Source organism: Anolis sagrei, chromosome 1, assembly GCF_037176765.1.
Source record: "Anolis sagrei isolate rAnoSag1 chromosome 1, rAnoSag1.mat, whole genome shotgun sequence".
NCBI lineage: Eukaryota > Metazoa > Chordata > Lepidosauria > Squamata > Dactyloidae > Anolis > Anolis sagrei.
Window position 1 is genome coordinate 37,140,686 of NC_090021.1, and position 27,223 is coordinate 37,167,908.

General features: G+C 39.8%; 1 protein-coding gene across 1 annotated transcript; it reads left to right on the forward strand.

Moving 5' to 3' along the window:
- Positions 1-754: 754 nt before the first annotated feature.
- Positions 755-26,781, forward strand: LOC132761399 (mitochondrial amidoxime reducing component 2-like). Its single transcript, XM_060754224.2, has 7 exons — positions 755-1,155; positions 6,406-6,579; positions 8,933-9,095; positions 15,103-15,243; positions 20,399-20,460; positions 20,538-20,609; positions 25,255-26,781. Exons 1-7 carry the CDS (start codon positions 770-772, stop codon positions 25,382-25,384), a joined length of 1,128 nt encoding a protein of 375 aa, XP_060610207.2. The 5' UTR covers positions 755-769; the 3' UTR covers positions 25,385-26,781.
- The last annotated feature ends 442 nt before the right edge of the window (positions 26,782-27,223 follow it).

The following is a 27,223-nucleotide window of genomic DNA, read 5'->3' on the forward strand; positions in this document are numbered from 1 at the left end:
GCAAAACGTGTATCTTGAGTCACGAAAGCCACCACCCTGAGCCTGCAAGGCCTGAGCAGGGCTGTTCATAGCATCCTGGAGTTGGAAGGGCTATCCTGTCTTAACCTCATTGTTGCCATGCAGGAAGACGAAATAGGAGCACTCCTGACAGATGCCCACCCAGTTTTACCTTCTAAAATTTCAGAGAAACAGCATATTCCACTGCCAAGAGCTCTGATTGAGCAGGGTTGTTGAGACAAGCCGGCCTGTAGCCAGGATTTCGATTTGGGGGGGGGGGGGGGGGGGCTGAGTCTGAGTGAAAGAGGGTCTACCCTAGCAAACCTTTTGTATCATTACCCCAATACCCCCATGCATATGGGATATATTGAATATGGTGATCAGATAATGATATGAATAAACATAACAGTTTAAATAATGCACCAGTAAGGCCTTTTCGCGAACCACCATGAGAATTTCGGGGGGGGGGGGGGGGGCTGAAGCCCCTCAAGGTCCGTGTCCCCCCCCCCCCCCCCCGGCTACATGCCTGGAGACAAGAGTTCTTTCTCCCACCCTGGACTTTCCACAGATAAATAAACCCAATTTCCCTAGTTTCCAACGGACCTCACAACCTCTGAGGATGCCTGCCATAGATGCAGGCGAAACGTCCGGAGAGAATGCTTCTGCAACATGGCCATACAGCCCGATGGAGCAGGGTGGTTGAGGACAAGGTGGCTTCGAGGTCTACTATTTTAGGGGTCGCTTTAAATCGAGGACAAAGGCGGGGCCCTCAATGACAAATAGAAGGAGCGAATGGAGAAGGGAGGCTGCAACGGAGCAGCAGGAGGCCGTCTCTGCGCAGCTGAAGCCCGCCTCCCGTGGGCTCTGGATCCGGAGAGCGTTCTGGGCCATGGCGTGGGGTCCGCTCTCCCTCCGCGCCCCCTTCTCCTCCTCCTCCTCGCGCCTGGCGTGGCTGTGCGGGGCCGGGCTGGCGCTGGGGGCCGTGGGGGCCTGGGCGGCGTGGCGCTGGTGGGGCGGGCGGAGGCGGCGGCGCGAGCTGGAGCGCGTGGGCACCGTCACGGGGGTGACCCTCTACCCGGTCAAGTCCTGCCGCGGAGTCAGCCTGCAGCGCGCCCAGGTCACCCCGCTGGGCCTCCAGAGCGGCGACCTGCGTGACAGGTACCCACAGCGGGGCTGAGCTGAGCTTTGACGTCATCGCGGAAGGAGGAAGGCTTGCTTGGGAGTGGGAGTGGGGGGGGGGGGGCACCTGTATACCCTGCCAGAGAGTGCAAACTACAACTCCCTGGATGCCAGGCATGGGCCAACTTGGGCCCTCCCTCCAGGTGTTTTGGACTTCAACTCCCACAATTCCTAACAGACCGGCTGTTAGGAATTGTGGGAGTTGAAGCCCAAAACACCTGGAGGGAGGGCCCAAGTTGGCCCATGCCTGGCATCCAGGGAGTTGTAGTTTGCACTCTCTGGCAGAGAAGGGTAAAGGCCTCGTGAAACTATAACTCCCACAATTTCATCATTAAGCCCTGGCAGTTCAAGTGAGGCCAAGCTGCATTGATTCTAGGCTGTAGATTAGGCACTCTTTGTATTTTTGTTTTTGCACAACAAGGAGAGAAGAGAGGGGGGCTCCACGTGTCTTGCCTCCCTCCGGTTGCATAACCACTGCTTTGAGTGGGAGAAAGGCAGCAGAGATTCACGTGGCTTCATTGCTGCCAGGCCTCCACTTCTGTGGACTTCACCTCCTTTCCTGCCCTTTGTTCCTTGGCACTGTTTCTGCCCAAGACATTAAAGGTACCTCTACACCAGGCATGGGCAAACTTCGGCCCTTCCGGTGTTTTGGACTTCAACTCCCAGAAATCCCAGTCAGTTTACCGGCTTTTAGGAATTGTGGGAGTTGAAGTCCAAAATATCTGGAGGGAAGGCCGAAGATTGCCCATGGATACAGTCTACACACTGTAGAATGAATGCAGTTTGACACTGCCTTGGCTCAATGCTATGGAGTTCTAGTTGGGCACCAGCAGGCCTTGGCAGAGAAGGCTCAATATCTTGGAAATTATAGAATCAAAGAGTTGGAAGAGACCTCATGGGCCATCCAGTCCAACTCCCTGCCAAGAAGCAGGAATATTGCATTCAAATCACCCCTGACAGATGGCCATCCAGCCTCTGTTTAAAAGCTTCCAAAGAAGGAGCCTCCACCACACTCCGGGGCAGAGAGTTCCACTGCTGAACGGCTCTCACAGTCAGGAATCCCATGGTTGAATCTATAGCCTTGAGTCATGGCAGTCAAAGTGGGGTCAAACTGCATTCCTTCTACAGTGAAGATGCATCCTTTGTTGCCCAAGACAATGGTAAAGATTTCCCCAATATTAACTACTTCTTCACACTAGAGAAAAAAATCCACTTAAATCTGGTTTCTGCCTCCTGCAGAATTCTGAGGTTTGTAGTTTAGTAAGGCTGTTAAAGACTCCTCCCTAAACTACAAACCTCAGAATTCTGCATGAGGCAGAAACCGGATTTTATGTGAATGTTTTCTCTAGTGTGGTGAAGGAATAGTCATGTCCGACTGGGGGGTGGTGCTCATCTCAATTTCTAAGCCAAAGAGCCGGCATTGTCCATAGACACCTCCAAGGTCATGTGGCCAGCATGACTGCATGGAGCACCATTTACCTTACCACCGAAGCTGTATCTATTGGTCTACTCACATTTGCATGTTTTCAAACTGCTAGGTTGGCAGAAACTGGGGCTAACACCAGAAGCTCACCGACTCCCCAGATTCAAACTCAGCTTTTGACTGATTGAGACAAGACTTTCTTTTGAATATACCAATTAATATTCAAGAATCCAAGAAACCATAGTTACCTATTTGTATTTCTTTTCATGCACACCAACATTAATAGAGGCAATCAGGGTTTTTTTTTAAGTAGTACAATCAGTTAGATACTGCAAGTTGCTTCTGGCGAAAACAGAAGAATGGCCAGATTCTCCTCCGAGGCGGAGAAAGGCAGGGTAGAAATGTTGTAAATAAATAATAAATAGTGTCAAAACTTCATTAATTCTCCAATGTAGATCTACCCTCAAACTATCTCATATGGGTAGATACATCCTTTCCTATTCTTTCAGAGCAATGAAAAGGACAACTACATACTTTCATAAATTACTACAGAGAAAATCCATTTTTTAAAGAAAGAAAGTACAATTGAATTCCACAAAAGCACAACCTGTGACCTAAGTAATCATGAAACTGTTTTGTGTGGGAACACATCGTATTGGACTGGGCTGTGATGCAGCTAGTTAGTAGCCAGCTGCATTTAATCACTACTGACCGAGAGGACATGAGTTTGAAGCCAGCCCGAGTCAGAGTGAGTTCCCGACCATTAATAATTTATCTTGCTGTTGACCTATGTAGCCCGAAAGACAGTTGCATCTGTCAAGTAGGAAATTTAGGTACTGCTTTATGCGGGGAGGCTAATTTAACTAATTTGCAATGCCATACAAATCTTGTAGCAGCGTGCAGAAGAATGAGAAAGTACTCCATCAAAGGACTTGTTGTCACAAGTGGACAGTGAAGTGGCAGCTCTCCCTGTGGCCAGAAGTGAGCATACCCTCATGAAGCCAGAAAAGTCGGAATATTAAATTACCTCTGTCTCTGTCTATATATGTTTTGTGCCTAAATGGCATTGAATGTTTGCCATGTATATGTGCATTGTAATCCGCCCTGAGTCCCCTGTGGGGTAGGAAATAAATACTGTAAATAAATAAATAAATAAATAAATAAATATTGAGACTGTAAATCTCAAAAGGAAATGTTACATTTCCTTTTATCATGGGCACTTTGCAATCCAGATTCTTACTTCTGGAAGTATATCATCAGGTTTTCCATTTTCATGGGAAGTTGCTCTTTCAGCTGCAACAATTGCAGCAGAGAATTCATAGCTATAACACGGTGTTATTTATGTTAAAGATTTGTATCACACTTTTCCATTGCAAAATTAAGTCAGCTAAACAACTTTTATTTGTTTAAAAATTCTGACTGGGCAGGGTTAAGAGGGAAGAGGCCATCATTTATAGTTATCACTGCTGAGTTCTTTGAGTAAAATTGTTTTAGTACTCCTGGAGTGACAAACGAAATAAAAGTGACTAGAGGAACTAGACAAGGGTGCCCTTTGTCCCCGATATTATTTGCTATGGTGATAGAACTTTTTGCTAATAATATAAGGAACGATAAAAATTTAGAAGGATTAGGAAAAAAGGAGAAACAGAAGGTGAGCTTATTTGCTGACGATACATTGTTATTTATAGAAAATATAGTGGAGAAAATAGATAGAATAAAAGAACATTTGGAGATATTTGGGAAAGCAACGGGTTTACAAGTTAATTGGAACAAGTCAGAAATGATGCTACTCAATTATACAAGAGAAGAAGAAAAAAAATTTATAGAACAGAGAAAAATGGGAATAAGAATTAAGAATAAATTAAAATACTTGGGAGTAATAATAACTAAGGATTTAAAAGAGATAGAGGAAGTAAATGTAGTAACTTTAAGAAAAGAAGTTCAGAAAAAATTAATAGAGTACGAAGGTATACATTTATCCTGGTTTGGAAGAATAGCATTAGTAAAAATGAAAATACTTCCAAAAATAAATTTTATATTTAGAATGTTACCACTTCAAATCACAGAAGAAGAGCTAATTAGATGGCAACAAATGATTAATAAGTACTGCAATGGAAGTAAAAGAAACAGGCTAAACAAACAGTTATGGTATAGATCGCAAAAGGAGGGTGGACTAGCACTACCTAATATAAAAAAATATTATGAAGCAAGTAGATTAAATTTGGTTATAGAAGGAATGGTTAAAAAAGAGGGAATAGATTGGCTTAGTAATGAATCAGGAAAAGTGGAAGATGAAACTTGGAATATATTTTTTAAACAGCTTACTAGAAAAGAACTGAGGGAAATTAGAAACCCAATGCTGAGCAACATACTGAAAGTATGGAATAAATACAAGGGGAGGTTAATAAAGGAGGGATCAATTATAACCCCAATAGTGATGGAAAAGAAATTCCCAAAAAATTTTAAAAAAGCAATGGATAAAAAGGTAAGGGAAATAAATTTAGATAGAATAGGGGATTGGATGAAGGTGGAAATGAAGAGGGAAAGGATGTTGGAAGAGTTTAAAGAAATAAAATTATCATGGTTTCATTGTATACAACTAGAACAATGGTTAATAAACTGGAAAAAAAATAATAGAAACAGAAGACAACTCAATCAATTCGAACAAATAATACAGAAGGGAAGGGCAGTAGAAGAACATGAAAACTTGAGAGGTATAATTAGCAAAATCTATAAGATACTAATTGAAATGAAGGATGGGAAAATAAAAAAGAGTACCCTTAAGGAGATTTGGGAAGAGGATTTAGGGATAAAAATAAGTGAAATAGAGTGGCAACAGTTATGGGGACAAAGACATTTAAAAAACCTATCGATACGTGTTAAAGAAAATTATTACAAGTTAATATGGAAGTGGTACTTAACACCGGTAAGAATAGCATATATGAATAAAAACAATTCAACAAATTGTTGGAGAGGGTGTAAAGAACCAGGAACATATATACATATGTGGTGGCAATGTAAATATGTAAATAATTTTTGGGAGAAAGTATTTAGAGAAATAGAAAGTATAATGAATATGAAAATAGACAAAAGTCCTAGTATAGCCTTATTATCATTATATACCAATAAGCAACTGAAAAAGGAGGATAAAGAAGCGATAACAAACTTACTAACTATAGCAAGACTGCTCATAGCAAGGAATTGGAAAAAAGAAATGAATATACGAATAGAGGAGTGGTATAAGGAAGCATGGAAAATAGCATTAAATGATAAACTGACATGTATATTAAAGGTTAAAAAAGGTATATGGAAACAAAGTGATCTTGATGCTATATGGGGAAAATTTGTGGTAAATGGATTAAAAAATAAGGAAGGAAAATTACCGTCACAAGAAGAAATGAAATTTTGGACAGATGAAATGTAAGAAATGTGGCTTGAGACGGGTGGAGGGGAGCACTGAGGTGAAAAAAGGGGAAAAAAGAAAAAAGGGGAGGAAATGTCAAAGCAAAACAACAAAACAACATGTTAAAGAGGTTGATGTATAAAATGCAATAGTATGTAATAATTGTGATAAATCAATAAAAAATTAAAAAAAAAAAAAGAGGGAAGAGGCCAAGTCAGACGGCCCTATGTGAAGTTGGAGAGCCTTCTAAGACATCAAAGGAGAATATCCCATTAATCCTACGATGCTCAGGCTTGGGACCACAGGATTTCAGCTTAAAATGTTTGCCTGAAAATATTTAACCCATGACTTGTGAGGAACTGAAGCCTAAAAGATTAACTTGCCATCCTGCGTTTAACTCTAGATTTTGGCTGGTGATTAAGGAAGATGGACACATGGTCACAGCTCGACAGGAACCTCAACTGGTTTTGGTTACTGTTAATTCCGAAAATGGCCAGTTAATCCTGAATGCCCCAGATATGAAGGAACTGGTCATCCCTGTCAAGACTCCTAAGGAAAATCCAGTGAAGAATTGCAGGTCTATTTCTATCTGTATTATGCAAAATGCTATTTTCTGCACTACTGGACTTTATGCCTTTCTCTTTTCAAAATGATAAATATGAGGAAACACCTCTTGGGCACTAGAACTTTGTTGTTTGCAGATTGACACCTCCAAATGTTTGCAGCAATATGTTTCGAAGACCCAATTAAAGAGTGAAACTGTTTTGTGTTAACAAGTGTTTTAAGGTTTGTGTTGTCGAAGGCTTTCATGGGCAGAATGACTGGGTTGCTGTGAGTTTTCTGGCTGTAGCACCATGGTCTCAGAAACAGAGGACAAGAAACAATCAGGGCCAGCTAATCACCTCCCAACAAAGGATTCCCCCAGGCAGGAAACTGCCAAGACTTGAAGCTGCAAGGCTATTCAGTGCTAATCAAGGTGATCAATTACAACATTCACACTTGCCCCAAACAGAAAAAAGTTCTTACTCCCACCCTGGACATAACACGGTGTGAACTCACCCCACTCCTCGGATTCGAACCGCCAACTCTTTGGTCAGCAAGTTCAGCAGCTTAGCGGTTTAACCTTGTGAAAAATTGGCCCACCTTATTTATCATGCCACCTGAATTTAATATTTTACTGCCTTTTCATGGGTTTTACTGTTATGAGAAGGGGGCAGGCAGGAGGATAGGCAAGACTTCACCTGCATGCACGCCTCTCCCCTCAGAGTTACGAACTTGCCTTGGCTGGCAGGTGGACAGATTCACACATCTGATTGTCTCGCCGCTCCAAGCAGATGAGGCTTCACTTATCTGCATAACTGTGTCCTTGGAGCTAGGGGCCTTGCCTTGGCTGTCAGGAGGGTGAACTTGCCTCCCTGTCAGCCTTTCCATTCCAAGCTGCAGTGGCTCTGTAGCCTGGAAGGGAAAGACTGGTGAGAAGGTTTCTCTGGCTGGCAGCCAAGGGAACTCATGTAGCACCAAAGTTTGCTTCACTTGGCCATGCAGCTACCCTTTTTCACCACATAATAGTCGCAGCTCTCTTTTTTGAAGTGGTAAAAAGGTACAACTGCTATGTGATGAAATAGATTAAGATTAAGACAAAAGAAACCATCCACAAAATAGAATCAGTCTTCCAGCTGGTTGGCTGGGGCAGCAAAGTGATGCAGGAGAAGAGAAGAGGAAAAGTAAGAATCATCTCCTTCTTTTCCCTTTCCCATCTTTCTAGTGTCACTCCATGTGCTGGCTTTAGCCTTTAAAGCCCTAATTGGTTCTGGCCCAGCTTACCTGTCCAAATGTCACGTCTCCGCAGAGGCGACTGGCAGGAACAAGAGACAGGGACTTCTCAGTGGTGACTCCTTGGCTATGGAACGCCCTCCCTAAGAGTTAAAACCTGCCTTTTTGAGCAAGCATTTGCAGATGCAGTATAACAGGCTAATTTAGATCCATTGAACGATTGGACGATGCACCTGGAAAATGATTTCAATAATGAGACGTTGAGGACTTGTGTTTTATTGTTTTTATTGTCTCTGTTGTTTTTATATGGTTTATATTATATGTTAATGTTTTGATTATATTTTATGTTGTTGGGGGCATTGAATTTTGCTGATTGTAACCTGCCCTGAGTCGCCTCTGGGCTGAGAAAGGCAATATATAAATATGGTAAATAAATAAATGAATAAACAGTGGCCACCAGTCATTTTGCATTTAGTGGTCACCACTACAAAACAAACAGGACTGGGATAGTAAGTGCCATCCCATGTCCCTGAGTCACCAAAACCCTAGAAATATGGGATGACCATGAAAATAGTTGTGAACGGTTATGTATCGGATTTGGTCCGATAGTTTACATGGGCACAGAATTAAGGTTTGCTCCTGAGCTTCACAAAAACCCACAACTTTTGTTAAAGTAGTTCAATACTGTATTAACCCGAATCAGCTCTGTGCATCATGTAGCCACCATAGAGCTGATTCGCCCCTTTGAGATTCAGTGTCTGTACCCTAGATCTAATCCATCAGATGAAGCTGATCAAATATATCTAGTCTATGGGCCTTTCCAGAGAGGCCCTATATCCCAGGAGCTGATCCCATGTTTTCTCTTCATCCCAGATTATCTGTCAGTGCAGACTCATATAATCCAGTTTAAAGCAGAAAACCTGGGATTTGATCCTGGGATATAGGGCCAGTCTTGAAGGGCCCCATGAAAGCTTATGCTACAAATCTCTTCCAGTGATTCTGAAAGGAGCTACAAGTTTCTTTTGTATAGATACATATTAACTTTTTTTATATTGTTGGAAATAGCCAGGATTATATTCTGGACCTAATAATGTAACATCAGACCAAATGATTATTTTAGTATGTAAATCCTTGATTTCCTTTGTAACTTTCAACAGGGTTTTTGGGCTTGACATTGAAGGGCGGGACTGCGGTGATGAGGTGGCTCATTGGCTCACCACGTTCCTGAAATCAGAACCATACCGACTCGTTCATTTTGAAACCCAAATGGCTCCGAGAAAATGTGAAAAGATTAAGACACCTTTTCGGCCCACTGATGAGGTTTGACAACTCTTTTTTAAAAGTGACTGTTGATCTTTGGCTGTCTTGACGTTAAAAAAACTTTTATATTTATTAAATTTATATTTATAATAACATAATGATTCTGATAAATATATTAATTATATTTATATCTATGCAGCTCATTTAAGCAAGGGAAGAGCTGCTGGATCAGCGGAAAAATATATTTGTTTTATTCTTCTGCTTCATGCAGTAGCAATAATAGCTCTTATTCTTTCAAGCCACTGATGCTGGAAATAGCATATAGCTATCATGGCAGTGATTTAAAGGTCTGGAACAGAGTTGTTGCTGTTCATTGGTTCAGTCGCTTCCGACTCTTCCTGACCTCATGGACCAGCCCACACCAGAGCTCCCTGTCAGCCGTCACCACCCCCAGCTCCTTCAAGGTCAATCCTGTCAGCAGAGTTATAATATCAAATAAAAAAATAACAATACTTCAGCAGAAGCTTACTTTATTATAGCTTCATAGTGGAAACTCAGAAATCAGACATCAGACCCTAAACAAAAACCTCCAACCAAATCCAAGACCAATACCTAAAGACTGCAGGCAGATGCAAACCATTATAACAGCAGCAATGAGATCCACCTGCACCCAATTGACCAAACCCAAACCACAAGCATTTCAGCAATTAAAGGCACAAACTTACTTACACAAATATAACCAAATACATACAATGAACAATATAATTTTGCACATTTTACAATACTTCTAACACTCCTCCACAAAATTATATTAGTTCATATTTATACATTCATAAATTCAATTTTTCACAAAACTGGTTATGTTTTTCACAAGTAAGAGGTTTCGTCAAAATATCTGCAACATTTTCAACTGAAGGAACATAATTGAGAACAATTCTTTTGTCCTTAACAAATTGTTGCACATTTGAATATCTAACATTAATGTATCTAGACTTCGTTTTCATATTTTGACTTTTACTCAAAGCGATGCAGGTTTGAGAATCAACATAAACTTGTATTGGCAATTCTAAATCAATGTTCAGACTTTTAATCAAAGATTCTAGCCATTCTGCTGATGTCAAAGCATCAGACAACGCTGAGAATTCAGCTTCTCCAGTACTTAATGCCACAATGTTCTGTTTTCTGCTCTTCCAGCACACTGGTGTATTTGCGTATTTTATTACAAATCCAGTAACAGATTTATTTTCCTTTAGATTTGCGAAAGAACTATCGCAATGTATTTCTAAAGACTTTTTGTCATCTGGACAAATTCTGAAAACTTTTTCAGCAGTTTGTTTTAAATATCTCAGAACTCTTTTTACTCCAGCCCAGTCTGTATGTGAGGGATTTTGAATCCTTTGACTTAGGATACCAACAGAAAAAGAAATGTCAGGCCTTGTGTTGTTTGCAATGTACAATAAAGAGCCAATAACTGAACGATAAATGAAATTGTTATCAAACACTTCTCCATCTACATGTTGTAAAAACTGAAGAGCCATGGGTGTATTAACAGTGTTTGCATTTTCCATTCTGGTTCTTCTCAAAAGATCATAAATCTTGTCAGTTTGGTTTAATTCAAAACCACTTTCATTTCTGGCAATATTTATGCCAAGATATCTATTAACATCTCCAAGATTTTTGATTTTCAATACTTTGCTCAAATTCTGAAATACTTCCTGAATGTTTTCCTCAGATCCAATACATAACACATCATCCACATAAATTACAATAAACATTTGTGTGTCTCCACTTCCTTTTGAGTACAAACAAGGATCAAAACTATTGGCAACAAAATTCAACTTTGTCAACACTTTGTCTAAATGTAGGTTCCAATTACGTGCACTTTGTTTAAGACCATAAAGACTTTTCTTAAGAAGATAAGTCCCTTCAGGAAGGTCAGATTCAAAACCTGGGATAGCAGATATATAAACTTTCTCCTCCAAGTCTGCATGAAGATACGCAGTATTCACATCAAAATGTTTGACTTTTAAATTCCTATTACTGGCAATTGCAAGGGTTATTTTTAGTGCTTCCCCAGACACTGTGGGGCTAAATATCTCATTAAAATTTTCTCCATATATCTGTTCAAAACCTCTAGCAACTAACCTGGCTTTGTACAAAAAACCACCATCCTTTGTTTGTTTACGTCTATAAACCCAACGACAACTTAGAACCTTTACATTGTCAACTGTTTTAGACTTCTCCATGACTTGCAAATCTTTCAAAGCATCAAATTCACTTTGCATTGCTTTTAACCAAAGATTTCTCTCAGTCTCATCTCTTTTCAACATCTCTTTATAACTTTGAGGTTCAGACCAGTCATGTTCTTGTATTTTCACAACTTCACAATGGTATCTCTTTGGAGGAATACCCTTAGTTGTCCTAGAACTGCGCCTAGGAATGGTCCTAGTACTATCTCCTCCATCAGTCTCATCAGTTTCTGAATTACTAGAGCTAGTACTTTCTGAACTAGAAGATTCAGCTTCAGCTTTTCTCTTCTGAGGTTCTGTCCTTTTAATTACAGGACTACTGCCTTGTAACTGACTAGAAACAGATTCTTGCTTCACTTGCACTTGTGTTCCAAACTGTGTATCTTGAGATGTGCTTGGTTGTATATTTTGCTGTGCAGTCTGTTGTGAAACTGATTGCACTTGTGTAGCAGGTCGCTGTGAAACTTGCTGTGTAGTTGGCTGTGTGGTTAGTGGTGTGTGCATTTGAGTAGTATTGAAAGGCAGAAACACTTCCTTATTTGAATGAATCCTTTCCCAACCACTGTGTTGTTGGAACTTCACATTTTTAGAAACTAACACCCTATTATTACCACACCAAAATCTCCAACCTTTTGACTCAGAAGCAGGGCCTAGATATTTCAATTTCTTCCAAATAGAATCCTTTTTATGTCTTTGTTGAGAAGGAATTAAGACATATGAGTCACTTCCAAAAACTCTGATTGAACTCAAATCAGGAGTTTTTCCAAAAAATAACACATAAGGAATACTATTGACACTTTTGCAAAAAGAACGATTGAGCACAAAGGTGGCGTTTGCCACGGCTTCAGCCCACAATCCATCAGATAAACTAGCATCTCTTAACATTTTTCTAGCCACAACCTTTACAACACCTATCCACCTTTCTGCAACCCCATTTTCACTGGGTGAGTAAGGATTTGTTAACCTGTGAACTATGCCAAACTTTTCAAGCAAATTTTGCATTTGTTTGGACATAAACTCAGCACCACGATCACTCTGAAAAGCTTGTACTGGGTACTCAGGAAACTGTGTTTGCATTAGCTTCAGCCAAGCAGAAATTTTTTGAAAAGCTTCACCTTTAGTTCTTAGAAAGAAGGTGAACTTCAACCGTGAAAAATCATCTACCAAAATCAAAAAATATTTTGACCCGCCTACAGAAGTAGGATGAGGACCAGATACATCAATATGGACAAGCTCTAAGACCCTTTTTGAAACTCTAGCACTGTATTTTGCTATAGGAGCTTTCTTAAGATTTTCTGCTGCACAAATTTCACAATCTAGAAAATTCTTACATCCTTGAATAGGAATCTCACACAACTCAGCTGTCTGTCTTAGATACTGCCATGACAAATGACCCATTTTCCTGTGAAATTCATGAATACATTTGTCGTGTAATGGCCTGGGATTATCAGGTATCTGCTTAATGCAAGCAGACACATTTGTAGCAGACTTTAAAACAAAAAATCCCTTTTCTTGTCTCAGTTGCACTTCATTACCTTGAAGATCAATTAGCATAGACTTTTCTTTCTTTAAAGACACCTCAAAACCTTCATCCAAAAGTTTGTTGACACTGAGAATATTATACATAATTTCTGGTACATAGTACACATTCTCAAGAGTACATTTCAGACTGTCAATATAAAGATCACCACAAGAAAATACTTTAACTTTTCTATCATCTGCCAAAGAAATAAAGTTTATATCAGAATCTCTCACATTTGTCAACAGTTCTATAGTTTTTACCAAATGCTGAGAACAGCCTGAGTCAATAATGAAAGAGTTCATTGTATCCTTCTTAGAGGTCACCAGGAAAGCATGCTGTAAGTCCTTTGAAGAACTAGGTCTCTCCACTTGCTTGTTTCTCCATTGTCCTGGATTCTGTTTGCAATTCTTAGCATAATGCCCTTTCTTTTTACATTTAAAGCACACAATTTGTGACTTTGGCTTAGCAACACAAGCAGTGTCATTAGAAGCAGTCCCAGAACTTGAACTCTTCTGCATAGGAGCAAAACTTCTCAATTTGCGTTGAGCTTCAAATTCCATAATTTTCCCCGAAATAAAAGGTATCGTAAGATCCCTGTCTGGAATTCCATGAAGAGAGTCCATAAACGCATAAAAAGGGCGAGATAGAGATCCCATCAAGATTAACGCTTGTTGCTCAGGGGGAAAAATAATGTCTCTTGCTCTCAATTCCGAAAAAAGAGCCACAACTTTTGTAACATGAGTTTGAACTGGAGTGCCCTCCTCATGTTTGAGGTTAAACAGCTGTCGCATAAGAATTATCTTTGAACCACTTGATTGTCTTTGAAACATATCTTTAAACAGATTCCACGCAGTTTGTGCATGAGGAATATTATGAAGGTGAACCAACAAAGAATCTGACACAGACAACTGAAGAAGCGCCAAAGCTCTTTCATCTTTTTGTTGATCCGCAGGAGTTAGTTGAGCTGGCAAATTCTCAATTATGTCCCATAAATTCTGGGAAATAAGATAAGCTTTAAATCTGATGCTCCAACTGAGCCAGTTACTATCAGATAGTTTATCAAAAGGGAGTGAACCAACTTGAAGAGGCGGCAAAGCCATTTTGGTATTTCACTTTAAAGTCCCAAAGTTCCAAAAACAAATACTTACTGCACCAAAAAAGAAAGGACCCCCAGTATACCCGGGTTTCAGCCCAGCCAATTTATATTCACTTCTTCAAGTAAAATTGGCTTCTAGCAGTCCAATATCTTTCAAAACTTTGCAGTATTCAAACACAGGGTCTGACTCACAAACTGTTTGCTTCTTCTTTTGGCTTCAGAAACATTTGCTGAAAAAACCTTTTGTGCAAGGCAAGACAGGAAAGCAACATAGTTGGCCCTTGCTGCTCAGGCACGTAGAAGGCAAATTCTCCAACATAGCAAGCCATAAATCTTCTTGATTTCTCTGAAGGCAAATCTTCCAAGGTTTAGTGTTCAGCAGCAAGCTATCACTTTAAACCTCGCTGCTCACCAAAGCAGCCAGGAGCAGAAGACTCAAAAATGCCTTCAAAAAACTTCTTAATGTTCCACCACATATTTCAAAAACAAACATCACCTCAGACACATGGATTATGCAGCGTATCTGGGCCCATAACCTGTCAGCAGAGTTATAATATCAAATAAAAAAATAACAATACTTCAGCAGAAGCTTACTTTATTATAGCTTCATAGTGGAAACTCAGAAATCAGACATCAGACCCTAAACAAAAACCTCCAACCAAATCCAAGACCAATACCTAAAGACTGCAGGCAGATGCAAACCATTATAACAGCAGCAATGAGATCCACCTGCACCCAATTGACCAAACCCAAACCACAAGCATTTCAGCAATTAAAGGCACAAACTTACTTACACAAATATAACCAAATACATACAATGAACAATATAATTTTGCACATTTTACAATACTTCTAACAAATCCAGTCACTTCAAGGATACCATCCATCCATCTTGCCCTTGCTCAGCCCTTCTTCCTTTTTCCTTCCATTTCCCCAGCATAATTGTCTTTTCTAAGCTTTCCTGTCTTCTCATTGGTGTGTGTGTGTGTGTGTGTGTGTGTGTGTGTACACACACACACACACTTTAGGGACAGTTCTCTCTGTAATTTCACTGCAAAAAAGAATGTAGCCACTCAAGTGCCAGTCAATCTAGGATTAAGTGGCTGGTGTAGACACAGCCCTAATCTGATTTTTACAGATGCAGAATCTAGGATGGAGCTATTTGATTCTTGACCATATTTCTGTATTTTTGCAACTTAGGTTCCCTACAGTGATGCTGCTCCAGTTTTATTGATCTCAGAGGCATCGATGGAAGATCTAAATACCAGATTGGAGAAGAAACGGGATTTGCGGTATTTTAGACCAAGCATTACTGTTTCAGGCTGTGGTGCTTATGAAGAGGTAGGTGACCTTTTACTGTTTTGTGCTGTTCATAAACCAATTTACCATTGACCTCTAATCTTGGTGAGGGTCACATCACTATTGTGGGATATATTAGCATATCAACTTGGTGCTGGTGTCTAAAAAACAATTTATTTCCCAAAGTTATCTCTTTGGATGATGTTGGAAAGGCATTTGAGTTATAAAAGAGAACCTATATTATCGCAGGATGTAGTAAATCAACAATATCTTACATTTCCAAAGTTCACAATATGTGCAATCAATGTTACTTCTGATTCCTTAAGATGCAATCATAAAAAGTAAAGAGGGTTTTAATAGATTATGAGTGTTGGATTGGAGTTGGGAGATATACTGTAGGTTCATATTTTCATTGAACCGTGAAACTCACCCAATAACCTTTGTTGGCTCTACACTGTAGAGCTAATGCAGTTTGACACCACTTTCATTGTCATGGCTCAATGCTGTGTGATCCTGGGAGTTGTAGTTTAGTGGGGTACAAGCAATCTTTGGGAAAAAAGGATTTTAAAATTTTTATTTTATTTAGTGTGTCAGAAGCAAATTGGGTACAATTATAATGTATTTAAATACACAAACAAAGATTAAAACTTGGCATTATGGTATGTCCTTTGACCAGAAGCTGTCCACTTGGAGTGCCTCTGGTGTTGCTGTGAGAAGGTCCTCCATTCTGCATGTGCAGGGCTCAGTTGCATTGTCGTAGGTGGTCTGTGGTTTGCTCTTCTGCACACTCACATGTTGTGGACTCCACTTTGTAGCCCCATTTCTTAAGGTTAGCTCTGCATCTCATAGTGCCAAAGCCCAGCCTGTTCAGTGCCTTCCAGATCACCCAATCTTCTGTGTGCCCAGGAGGGATTCTTTCATCTGGTTTCAGCCACTGATTGAGGTTTTGGGTTTTCGCCTGCCACCTTTGGACTCTCGTTTGCTGTGATGTTCCTGCAAATATCTCTGTAGATCTTAGGAAGCTGTTTATTGATTTAAAGCATTGCCATCCTGGCTAATATCCAAACAGAGGATGTGCCAGAGATGTCAATGCCTTGGTCCTTTCATTACAGGCTGCTATTTCCCAATAGATGTCAGGTGGTGCAATACCGGCTAAACAGAATAATTTTTTCAGCAGTGTTGGGCGTAGACATCCTGTGATAATGTGGCATGTCTCATTAAAAGCCACATCCCATGTTTTAAAGTGATGTGGATTCCACACTGGGCATGCGTACTCAGCAGCAGAGTAGTAAAGCGCAAGGGCAGATGTCTTCACTGCGTCTGGTTGTGATCCCCAGGTTGTGCCAGCCAGCTTTCAAACAATATTATTTCTGGCACCCAATTTTGCTTGATATTCAAGCAGTGAATTTTGTAAGTCAGAGCATGGTCCAGAGTAACTCTCAGGTATTTTGGTATGCTGCAATGCTCCAGTGGGATTCCTTCCCAGGTAATCCTCAGAGCTCAAGATGCTTGTCTGTTCTTAAGATGAAAAGCACACTTTTGTGTTTTAGATGGATTCAGAATCAGATGGTTTCCCCTGTAATAAGCAGTAAGAGCACTTAAAGCTTCAGAGAGCTTCTGTTCAAACCATTCCAAAGCTCCCTGCTTGAGCGGTGATGGCATGATTGTCAGCATATATGAAACTCTCTGTTCCTTCTGGGGCAGAAGGAAGAAAGGGCTAAAGACCTTTTAAAACTACAATTCCATGATTCCATATCATTGAGCTATGGCAGTTAAAGTGTTAGACTGCATTAATTCTACAGGGTAGATGTACTCTTATCTCACTGTTTTCTTGCTAGAATAAATGCAGAGGTGGAGAGCCGAATATTTACTTGGAAGTTACGGTGGGATATAAATGTCATTGAGAGATAAATAATAAAGGAATACTGAAAGTGATTGTCGACAATGCTTTCAAAGAGAGAAAGAAGTAAAGACTTGTTTTGTGTTGAACTGACTTGTTCACGTGAATTTCCAAACTCTTTAAAGGAATGAGGTTAAAACTTTCTGTGCATTTTATGGGGCTGTCATTTTAAAAAGGATCTCTCTCTGAGAACTGGCATACTTATTACATTTTATTTGCTGTTTTTTTCATTGAATGTAATGTTTTCCTAACTATCAGCAGTATCAGCAGATGATTCATTTAAAAATGTATGCTCTTGCTACATAATATAACACAGAATTAAAACTGTGATAGTATAAGGCAAATATACTACAGCACAATTGGTATGCCTCATGTTAAAATAATATAATAATTACAGAGGATTAAAAAATAATAGTACTTCAAAGGTTTGAACATGCCATATCAAAGTTCACTACACACCAGCCCCATGTTGCTGGTAATGCAAGCTCTTATTTTCTTTAAGAGAATGTTTTGTTATTGTTGGTTTTTGTTTGTTTGTTTTGGAAAATGGTTTCTGTATACAAGCTTCACGGTGTAAGGTTACTTGGCCTGGCCACCAAATTCCTCGAGGCATTTTTCTAGTTATTGAAATGTTATCTTTGAAAGGTGGTGGATCAGGATGAATCGGGATTTTCCAGAGATACGTGATAGAACATGCCAAGTTGAAAATATTCATATCATACTGATTTGGCAATAGTAAATCTTGGAAAAGCTCCTTTTTTGGATCAGCTTGATCACTTGTTTGGCTGGCTGGGGGATTGTGAAGTTGTCTTCCAAGCTTTGGAGAATGTGTGTTATTCAGAAAAGTAGCAATGTTTATTTGTTTCTTTATTGGTCCCAAATACTGTAGTTTTGTCTGGGAGAGGATTAACATCCCATCAGCCTCTTGACCTGTCACTTAACTGCTATTTGGGACTGGCAATTGCATTGAGACCAAAAATCTCACACTTAGAATCATAGAGTTGGAAGAGACCTTGTGGGCCATTTAGTCCAACCCCTTGCCAAGAAGCAGGAAAATCGCATTCAAAGCACCCCCGACAGAGGGCCATCCAGCCTCTTCCCTTTCTGGTATAGTCAAAATTAAACATTGACCCATTAATTACAAACAATTTACTGTTCTTTACATTGTAACCCAAACCTTTATATTTCCTTATGGTAGATCCAGTCCTGAAAATACACAAGCAAATGTCAAAATTTATTCTGCCTCTGTCAGTGGATTATATGCTAATCAATCGCAAAATCATGCTTGCTGATCATCTAGGTCTCATTAGGGCTTTTCATGTCACATAGTTATAGGGCTATGATTCCCCTTAAGCTGCCATGGCTTGGCTACATCTGGTGGAATCCTGGGATTTGTAGTTTTAGGGAGGGGTATTTAGAATTTTCAGCCAGAATGCTCTTAGTGGCTCAAAAGACTACAAACCTCATTACCCAACAGGACGGAGACATAGTATTTGAAGTGTTTATAGGAAAAGGATTTATTTATTTTAAGAAAAATGTTTCTTATGTACTATTTTTCAGAAAGTTGTCAGAAAGTAAATATGATATGAAGGCTCAATTGTATTTCATATTTAGTGTGACATTTTCTACTACAAGTGCAACTCACTCTCATGTTTTTTAGGCCAGGGCTAGTATGCCAGCTGTTCAAAAGACCACATCCTGAATGTACAAAATGAGAAGCTGGGGACATGATAATAGTAAAGTCCTGGTTTTGATATTTGAAATTCATATTGAGATTTGTAACATGGATCATTTGGGATCTATAGCCAGAATGGCTACTTATTACCATCTGGTGGTGAAGTATGTGAAATGCAGTTTGGATGCCAAACCTGGGACTTTTCATGCACAACGAACTCTAAACTGAAGCAGGAGAATCGGATCATATTGTAGTAATACATAGAGATAATGGAATGCTTTAGTTCTGAGAAAGAGAAGGAAAGACTGGGGGACATTCAGTAAAACTATTCATGATGTATATATGGAATAACATAATATATCTGCCATTGTGATGGGGAAGAGAGAGTAGAACAGCTCCAGTGTGTATCTACCTATCCATATGTAAAAATATATCAGATACCTCCTTACATGAGTTTAGAGCAGGAACAATTGCTCACTCAACTTGGAGGTATATAAGCATAATGACACTATTTGATTCTGACCTTACATAGCCATTGTATGGGGAAAAACATTTTTCTCTGTATTCTGCACTAAGTAGAGGGAGAAAACAAAGGGATATCCATGTTAGAAAACATCTACATCTGATTAAATGGACATTTAGCTACTTCCAGTTTTTATCTTTTACGATTTTTGGCAATTTTTATCAGTTTTCCAGTCTTGTGTGCCCTGTCGTGGATTCTAGGAATGAGAATTTGGCCCATAGGCTCATCAGTTACTCATGATCACTCGAAGCAATCCACTCATGCCAACTTTCCTTATAATGGTCCCGTAAAACCAACCACATAATCTAAGGTTTTCTTAAAATATGACAATTTGGATTTTTTTTTCTCTTGAGGTCATGGAAGGAGGGATCTTTCACAAACTCAGTTTATTGCATAAAAATATAAATGACATCATATTTTGGTGACTTTATTGGTCCTGGGAATTTGGCTTTGAAGAATGTAATTTTTTTTTTGGTGTCAGGAGCAGCTTGAGAAACTTCAAGTTGCTTCTGGTGTGAGATAATTGATAATCTGCAAGGACATTGCCCAGGGGAAACTGAGATGTTTTACCATCCAGAGGCTTCTCTCATGTCCCTGCATGGGAAGCTGGAGCTGACAGACAGGAGTTCACCCCACTCCCCAGATCTGGGATTTGAACTGCCAACCTTTTGGTCAGCAGTTCTGCTGGCACAAGTATTTAACCCATTGCACCACCAGGGACTCCTAAGGATGTAATTATCTAGCCTGACTACAATAGCCTATTCAGAAGATTGGTTGATGTAACTAGATATCCTTTCTGTTATGGAAACTCATTCTAAGGCAGAGTTCTGGATAGTTATTTTTGTGGATTATAACTTCCAGAATCAGCCAGATTCACCTTTGACAATGTAGTCCAATTATAGTCTAAAGTGGTGATAGCTTTTCTAAATACCTGTACTTTTCCAAAAGGATAGTGAAAAAGGTGCTTTTGGTTATATCTCTATGATTTGGCTAAATCTTTCTCTCCCAGTAGAAAAAGAGTCTACATTTCAGTTTTAAGTAGCTATCATGATCACTTTTGTGAGGAAGTTGATTTAAGTTGTTATTCAATTTCTCTTAGGACACCTGGGACAAGATTATAATTGGTGATGTGGAAATGAAGCTGATCATGCAGTGCGGCAGGTAAGTTTACTGTTGGCAAAGGGAATAAATAACAAGTTGTTTGATGTTTCTTACAAAATATTTGTTTTCCATCACAGGTGTATTTTGACAACGGTTGACCCAGATAATGGCATCATAGACAGAAAGGAACCGCTAGAAACACTAAAAAGGTAACACAAGAATAGTTCCTTGTCTGGAAGTAATATTGACACTGCTTATGAAACTAAGACTGAAATCCAGTTGCTAGATGCATTGTATCAGTGGTAAGCACCTGGTAATCCAAAATAAATTTGTGGATTCCATTATTTCAGTGGTTCTAATTTGTAACTGGATATTGGTCTGAGATAGAACTACAAATTGTCCAGCCCTGCAGATGTTACTGGATTATAACCTACATCAGCCATACTTAATTGTGTAGAACTCTGGGGGTTGCAGTCTAAAAACATCTGGAGGGCGATATGGTTCCCACTCTTACCTAAGGCTTCCATGTTGGACACCTTCAATTTCATCCAGATGTCACTGATTTTACTGAGACTTTCTGCTAAGTAAACTTTCAAAGGCCTGGCTTCTATGTGCACAACCACACAGGGTGGAAAATGCATGCTCTCCCGTGTTTTTACCTGGGGCATCCAGATGACGCCTCAGGTAAAAATGAATTCCTTCAGCACAAAGCAGGAAAACCCTGCTTTGTGCTGAAATAATTTGAAATCTAGAAAGACCCGGGTCTTTCCAGCTGTGGGTCTGTGTATTTTGGGTCCAGGGATCGTGTTGCGCGACTTCTGGTCCCAATACACACAGCTGTCTTGGGATTTTTGGGCTCCTGGAACCCAAAAAACCCAACACAGCTCCCCCCTCTCAAAACCCCTTTAGAAGCCTTAAAAAGAAAAAAAATATCTTTCCTGGTCAGCATTTTCCTGGTGTTGGCCCTCTCCTGGTGCATAAAAATGACGTGCCAGGAGAAGTGGGGGGAAGGAGTAAAATTGCTTCCACTTCCCCCCTTCTCCTGGCATGTCACTTCTATGCACCATGAGAGGGCCAGCAGCAAAGAAATGCCAGCCAAGCAAGTTATTTTTTCTTTTTAGCCTTTTCTGGGGGTTTGTCTTTTGTGTCTTGGTGCCCTGCCAAAAGGTCAGGGCACCGCCCCCCCCCCCCCCCCCAACAAAAGCATGAGCTTTTTAGAGAATGTGTGGACTGGAATGCGGGATCAATTGTGTTTTTTAATCACGATTGGGCACGCATTAAAGTCCTGTCTGGAACTGCCCTATGTTGCTTCTGATTTTTTAAAGTGGCCTGTATATTTTTGGGTAGAATGTATTTATGATCAGAAGATGCATCTACATTACATAAATCATATTGAGACTACTACAGTATGTTGAAATTCAGAAACAAAATGTGACTTATAATTTGGTTGACAGATTTTTGGCAGGGATTCCCAGTGGGAAGCATATGACTTTAAAAAATGTTTGAAGTGACTTGTAAATTCTCCTGTCTATTGAGACCATCTTCATGTGTGTCCCTGTGGCCCCAAAGATATGTTTCATTGGGATGAGGGAGAGGACCTTTGCCAAGCCTACGATAACTGAGGCTTGCGCCACCATTAATGACCTGGAAATGATTGAAAATACCTCTTTCTAAGAAAAAAAAAGTCAATTCTTACTTGGTTGTTTTATTTATCTGGTTTTATAGTTTCTGTTCTTTAATAATAACTTTTCCTATTGCTGTTTTCCAGCTAAATCATATTGTTAATCCAAAAGCAATGTTGTTGTGTATCTCCAAGTCATTTCCGATTTGTGGAGACTTGTCATGGGATTTCCTGAGCAAGATTTGTTCAGATAGGGTTTGCCTTTGCCTTCATCTGAAGCTGAGAGAGTATGACTTACCCAAGGTCACCTAGTAGGTTTCCATGGCTGAAGCAGGATTCAAATCCTGGTCTTCCAGAGTCCTAGTTCAGTCCTCAAACAACTTCACCATGATGGATCTCCTAACAAGAGCAGGTTCATTGAATCAGTGAGATCTATTCCTAGAAATAGTTTCAGCAGTTGATTTAGTTGGAACTAAACAATAGGATGCAGTCCATATTCTCCTATTGTTTAAATGTTTAACATTTTCAAATAATCAATTTTAAAATTTTGTTTTTTTTATTCTCAGTTTTGAGCCCTTTTGAGGAAAGTATTTTAAATAAGCAAACAACTGCCTGTGTTACTTAGCCTTCTGACAATATATTTCTTTTTTTTATGACTTTTGTATGTGTTACTGTTGACGTTTGGCAAGATATCTTGGAAATGGGCTCCAAATCTAAACACGAAAATCATTTATGTTTCCCATGTACCTTGTACACATAGTCTGAGGTTAATTTTATACACAGTATTTTAAATAATTTCATATATTAAACAAAGTTTGTGTACATTGAATTATAGAAGGGAAAAGTGTTACAATCTCAGCCAACCATGAGGACAATTTTGGAACATTTCAGATTTCCAGACGAAAGATACTCAACCTGCAATGGGAATATATCTAATACAATATTTGTTTCTGGTAGTGAGTGACAGCATCTGTTTATACAGTGGCAAATTATTTCACTCTTCAATGTCTAGTCTTATTGGTTCATCTGTTCGTTGGGACATGATAGAAGCTTGTGGTGGAGGCTCCTTCTTTGGAAGCTTTTAAACAGAGGCTGGATGACCATCTGTTAGGGGTGATTTGAATGCAATATTCCTGCTTCTTGGCAGGGGGTTGGACTGGATGGCCCATGAGGTCTCTTCCAACTCTTTGATTCTATGATTCTATGATTCCCACAGGATGATAAAACATTCGGGCATCCCCTGGGTAACATCCTTGCAGACGACCAATTCTCTCACACCAGAAGCGACTTGCAGTTTCTCAAGTTCTTCTGACACAGAAAAAAATATCTGTTTGCTGATTATACATCTATGCTTCAATCTATTTTATTTATTTGTTTAATGTAGATCCTGCCTTTCTACTACTATGAAGCTTAAGGTAGCTTGGAATATATGTTAAAAGCATGCACAACTAAAACAATGGATAATATAAAAGTGAAAAAGTGATTACATAAACCACCATATTGAAAACATAAATCTGAAACTGTTAAAAAGGCATCATTGTAGAGATAAAAGCCCAGCACACCTTCTGCTTTCTCTGACTGCATTTGGATGCAGAACTAATCAAATAACTAATCATTTGCTGACTGGTTGACAGGCCTAATGAAAACATAGAAGATCTCTCAGGTTGCCTTCTTGTAATCTGGCCTGCCCTATGGCAGCATCCATCTACCTTCACTGTAATAAAGCTTGGAGGCCTTCTGCACAAAGGCAACATCCAGGACTTCACTGAGCCCTTAAGCCATTATAAATATAACTGAGTGTAAACTTTCAAGGGGGGCGCCATAAATTTGGGGAAGGGAAGGTCCTCCACAATCATCCCAAGAGTCCATCTGGCAAATGCAAAGTGCCTTCCATGGCTGCGTGGGGAGAGTTTACTGTGACAGGACACTAAATCTCAGCCCGGTAAATGGTCAAAGAAAAATAATTCTCCAACCACTTTATCTCTGAGATGTCCAAACAGCCAAAGTGGTTCCCACCCCCTGCCCCTCAGTTACTTGACAAGACTGCAGTAGCCATGGAAAATAAATTAAAATGTGGGCAAGATAATTTAAAATCAGTTTTAACTCTTTCAGCTCTCTGCAGGATACATATTCTACTGCACTTGTGGGCAACAAAGGAAGGTCCAGGGGCCACTTTGGGGCCTTCTAGGGGTCACATGGACTACTTAAAAATAATGTAGAAAATCCAAAGTGGATGAAAGTCCACTTCTGGTTCTCAAAAACTGATATTTTTAATTTGAAATAGTACCAGAAGCCAAAGGGCACATCTGCATTGACCATTTAATGCAGTTTAAAACTGTTGTTGAAGAAAGTGGTTTCACTGTGCAAATTATTATATAGGAAATTATTATATAGGAAATCCTAGAACCAGTTTGATGCACATTAAGGACTTTCTTTCACTTGCATTTGTGGATGTTTGTTGTCGGGTCCCTGCAATTTGAAGCTAATTTCAAAACTGTATTAATTGGTCAATGTAGATGGGGACAGAGTGGTGTATTGATTTGAGTGTTGGACTACGATTCTAGGCACCAGTGTTGTAATCCCTACTTGGCCATGGAAACCCCCAGGTGACCTTGGGCAAATCACATAGGCAAAAGTGAAGCTCCTCTGAGAAAATCTTGTTTAAAAAGCCCAGTAATATGTGTGCCTTAGAGTCAATGTAATATTCAGTGAATTCTTGGTACCGTACCTCCAGTAATAACTTTCCCATTGCCTGCCACCTCATTCTCTTAGTGTGAGATTCTAGAATTTGTACCTGACATATCAAGAAATACCGTATTTGACTACATAATAGTCACACTTTCAGGTGCGACTATTACGCAGTGGCAACTATTATATGGTGAAAAAAGTGGCTATGGGGCTTCCCTTGGCTGGCAGTCAAGGGAAACCCTGTAGCTCAGAGGAGACAGGCATGCAGGCAGATGAAACCTCACCAGCTAAGTTGAACCCTTCATTCATTTGCATGTGTGATTAAAGGGTGCGACTATTATGCAGGCAACAACAAAAATACCAATTTTGCCTTCCCCAAAATGGGTGTGCGAATTGTATGCGGTGGCAACTATTATGAGTATTTGCTTCTGAGCTATGGCCACTCTTGGAGGGGGAAGTAGATATTTTCTTGAGATGCTCAATGAAATCAACCTCATACCATACATTCATTAACTTTCTTTTCTTCTCTTTCTTTCTTTGGGCAGATATCGTATGTGTGATCCAGATGATAAACACATTCACAAAACAGCACCATTGTTCGGCAACTATTTTGGTGTAGACAAAGTGGGCACTGTTCATGTTGGAGACCCTGTGTTTAAGATAATTGAATGCTAGAGAGAGAGAGAGCAGGGAAGAAGGAACCTCAAGGTTCAGGAGGTTCAATTGTTTTGAAACATTTATCTGTTCAGTAGCTACAATATCAAATAATCATAGCATACAATCCAGCTGAATCTTTCCATTTTAAAGTACCATTGATTTCAGAGGGAGAAATGCATTAATGTTTAAATAGGGCTCCCCTGGGGTGGCTTCCATGATCCTAACCAAGATTGTGTTGTTCCCTTAGGGAGAGAGGAAAAGGAAGATGGAGTCCAGACTGTTTGGGGATTTTTTTCATCTAAGGGACCCAAAGGGGACCCTTCAGTCTACAATCATATTCCAACAAAAGCTTGTTCCTTCCCATTGCATGAAATGTGAAGGAAATAGTATAAAATCCTGCCCACATTTTCCTCCTCTCTTCCCATTTCTCCCACTGCCCCCATTCACACAATCCGGGAGCCAAATTTGGCCCTACTGAGGCTCCTGTCTGCCTTTCTGAGCATTTCCTGGTGTCCATGTCCCCTTCTCCATGACATCCTCATTTAGTAGTGTCTTGGCTTTGTCATCTAAAGGAATGAACTGCTTGCAATCATGGCTTTACACTCAAATAAGAAGATTTTTGTCTCCCTTGGCCCACTACAATTTGACCTCTGAAATTACATTGGGTCTTTGGGCTGAGAGTTTTCCTGAACACTTAGCTTAGGCAAAGATGGGAACATTGTGGACCTTGGACCACACATACACCTTGAGAATTCCTTAATGTGCCCCCAAAAGCCCCCCCCCCCCAAGTCCCTAGACCTGTTAAAAACACCCCGAAGTTGGCCAAATGAGCCCAAAGTAGCTGCAAATGTGGCGGTTACACTGAGTCCCCTCCCAAAGTCTGGAAATATTGCCCCAAAATCCACCAAAATGACTACCAGAAGTGATGTTATGTCACTTCTAGTGTAGATAAGCACACTCTGGTTTGGGATATATTCGTTGCTCCAGCCTCAGGGTACTATGAATTGACAGGTAAGCTTGCTTCGTCATATTACTTAGTTGGGCAAGATTGCGCATACATTGTCTCCTAATTCAGATTGTTTAGACAGAAGTATTTGTATTCTATCTAATGTTAACCAGATAGGTTTTTTCAGTTCTAAAATCCAAAACTGATTTCTCAAGAAATGACTAAAGTATGATATATGATAAACATTACAAAGAGAGTTTCTATGGCACCTTAAAAGACGAGCACGTCAATTCTAGCAGAAGTTTTGTGAACCAGTGACCATTTTTTCAGAAACATGATGTTAGCTTCAGTTCACAAATACATTTCGTATTGTTTCATTTTTTATCTTTTTTTATGGTGATAAGCCATGGATCATCTGTACACATTTAAAATGAATGAATGAATGAATAAATAAATAAATAAATAACTACACAAATCTGGTGTGTTATATATGTATGTGACACCATAATGGAATATAGGCAGTCCCCAATTTACAAACAAGAAAGGACCTGTAGGTTTGTTCTTAAATTGAATTTGTTTGTAAGTCAGAACAGGTACATTTTTAAGTGTAACTCCAGCCAAAAATATATATCTTTTAGCTTTGGATTGCATAGGGAAGGATGATCACTCCTGTGGTCTTTGTTTTGCTGTCTGTGTCCCTGTTTAGAAGACTGATCATTTGATTTTTGCTCTTGTGATCATTGGATTTCAAAAAGTGTGGCTTGTTGTGGAAACATGGATTGGTGAGAAAGCTTCAGTGGAGACACCTTTTCCCCATGATAACTCTTTAAAGAGTGGATTTCACTTCCCAGGAAATCCACTCTTGAAAGATTTCTCTCACATCCTGTTGTTTCATCCTTGTTTGTAACTAT

Bases quoted from the DNA above. Each gene is read 5' to 3' on its own strand.
- LOC132761399 (XM_060754224.2), top strand. From the start codon at position 770: ATGACAAATAGAAGGAGCGAATGGAGAAGGGAGGCTGCAACGGAGCAG. The intron at 9,096-15,102 runs GTTTGACAACTC...TTTGCAACTTAG, and splicing joins CTTTTCGGCCCACTGATGAG to GTTCCCTACAGTGATGCTGC. The intron at 20,461-20,537 runs GTAAGTTTACTG...TTTCCATCACAG, and splicing joins CTGATCATGCAGTGCGGCAG to GTGTATTTTGACAACGGTTG.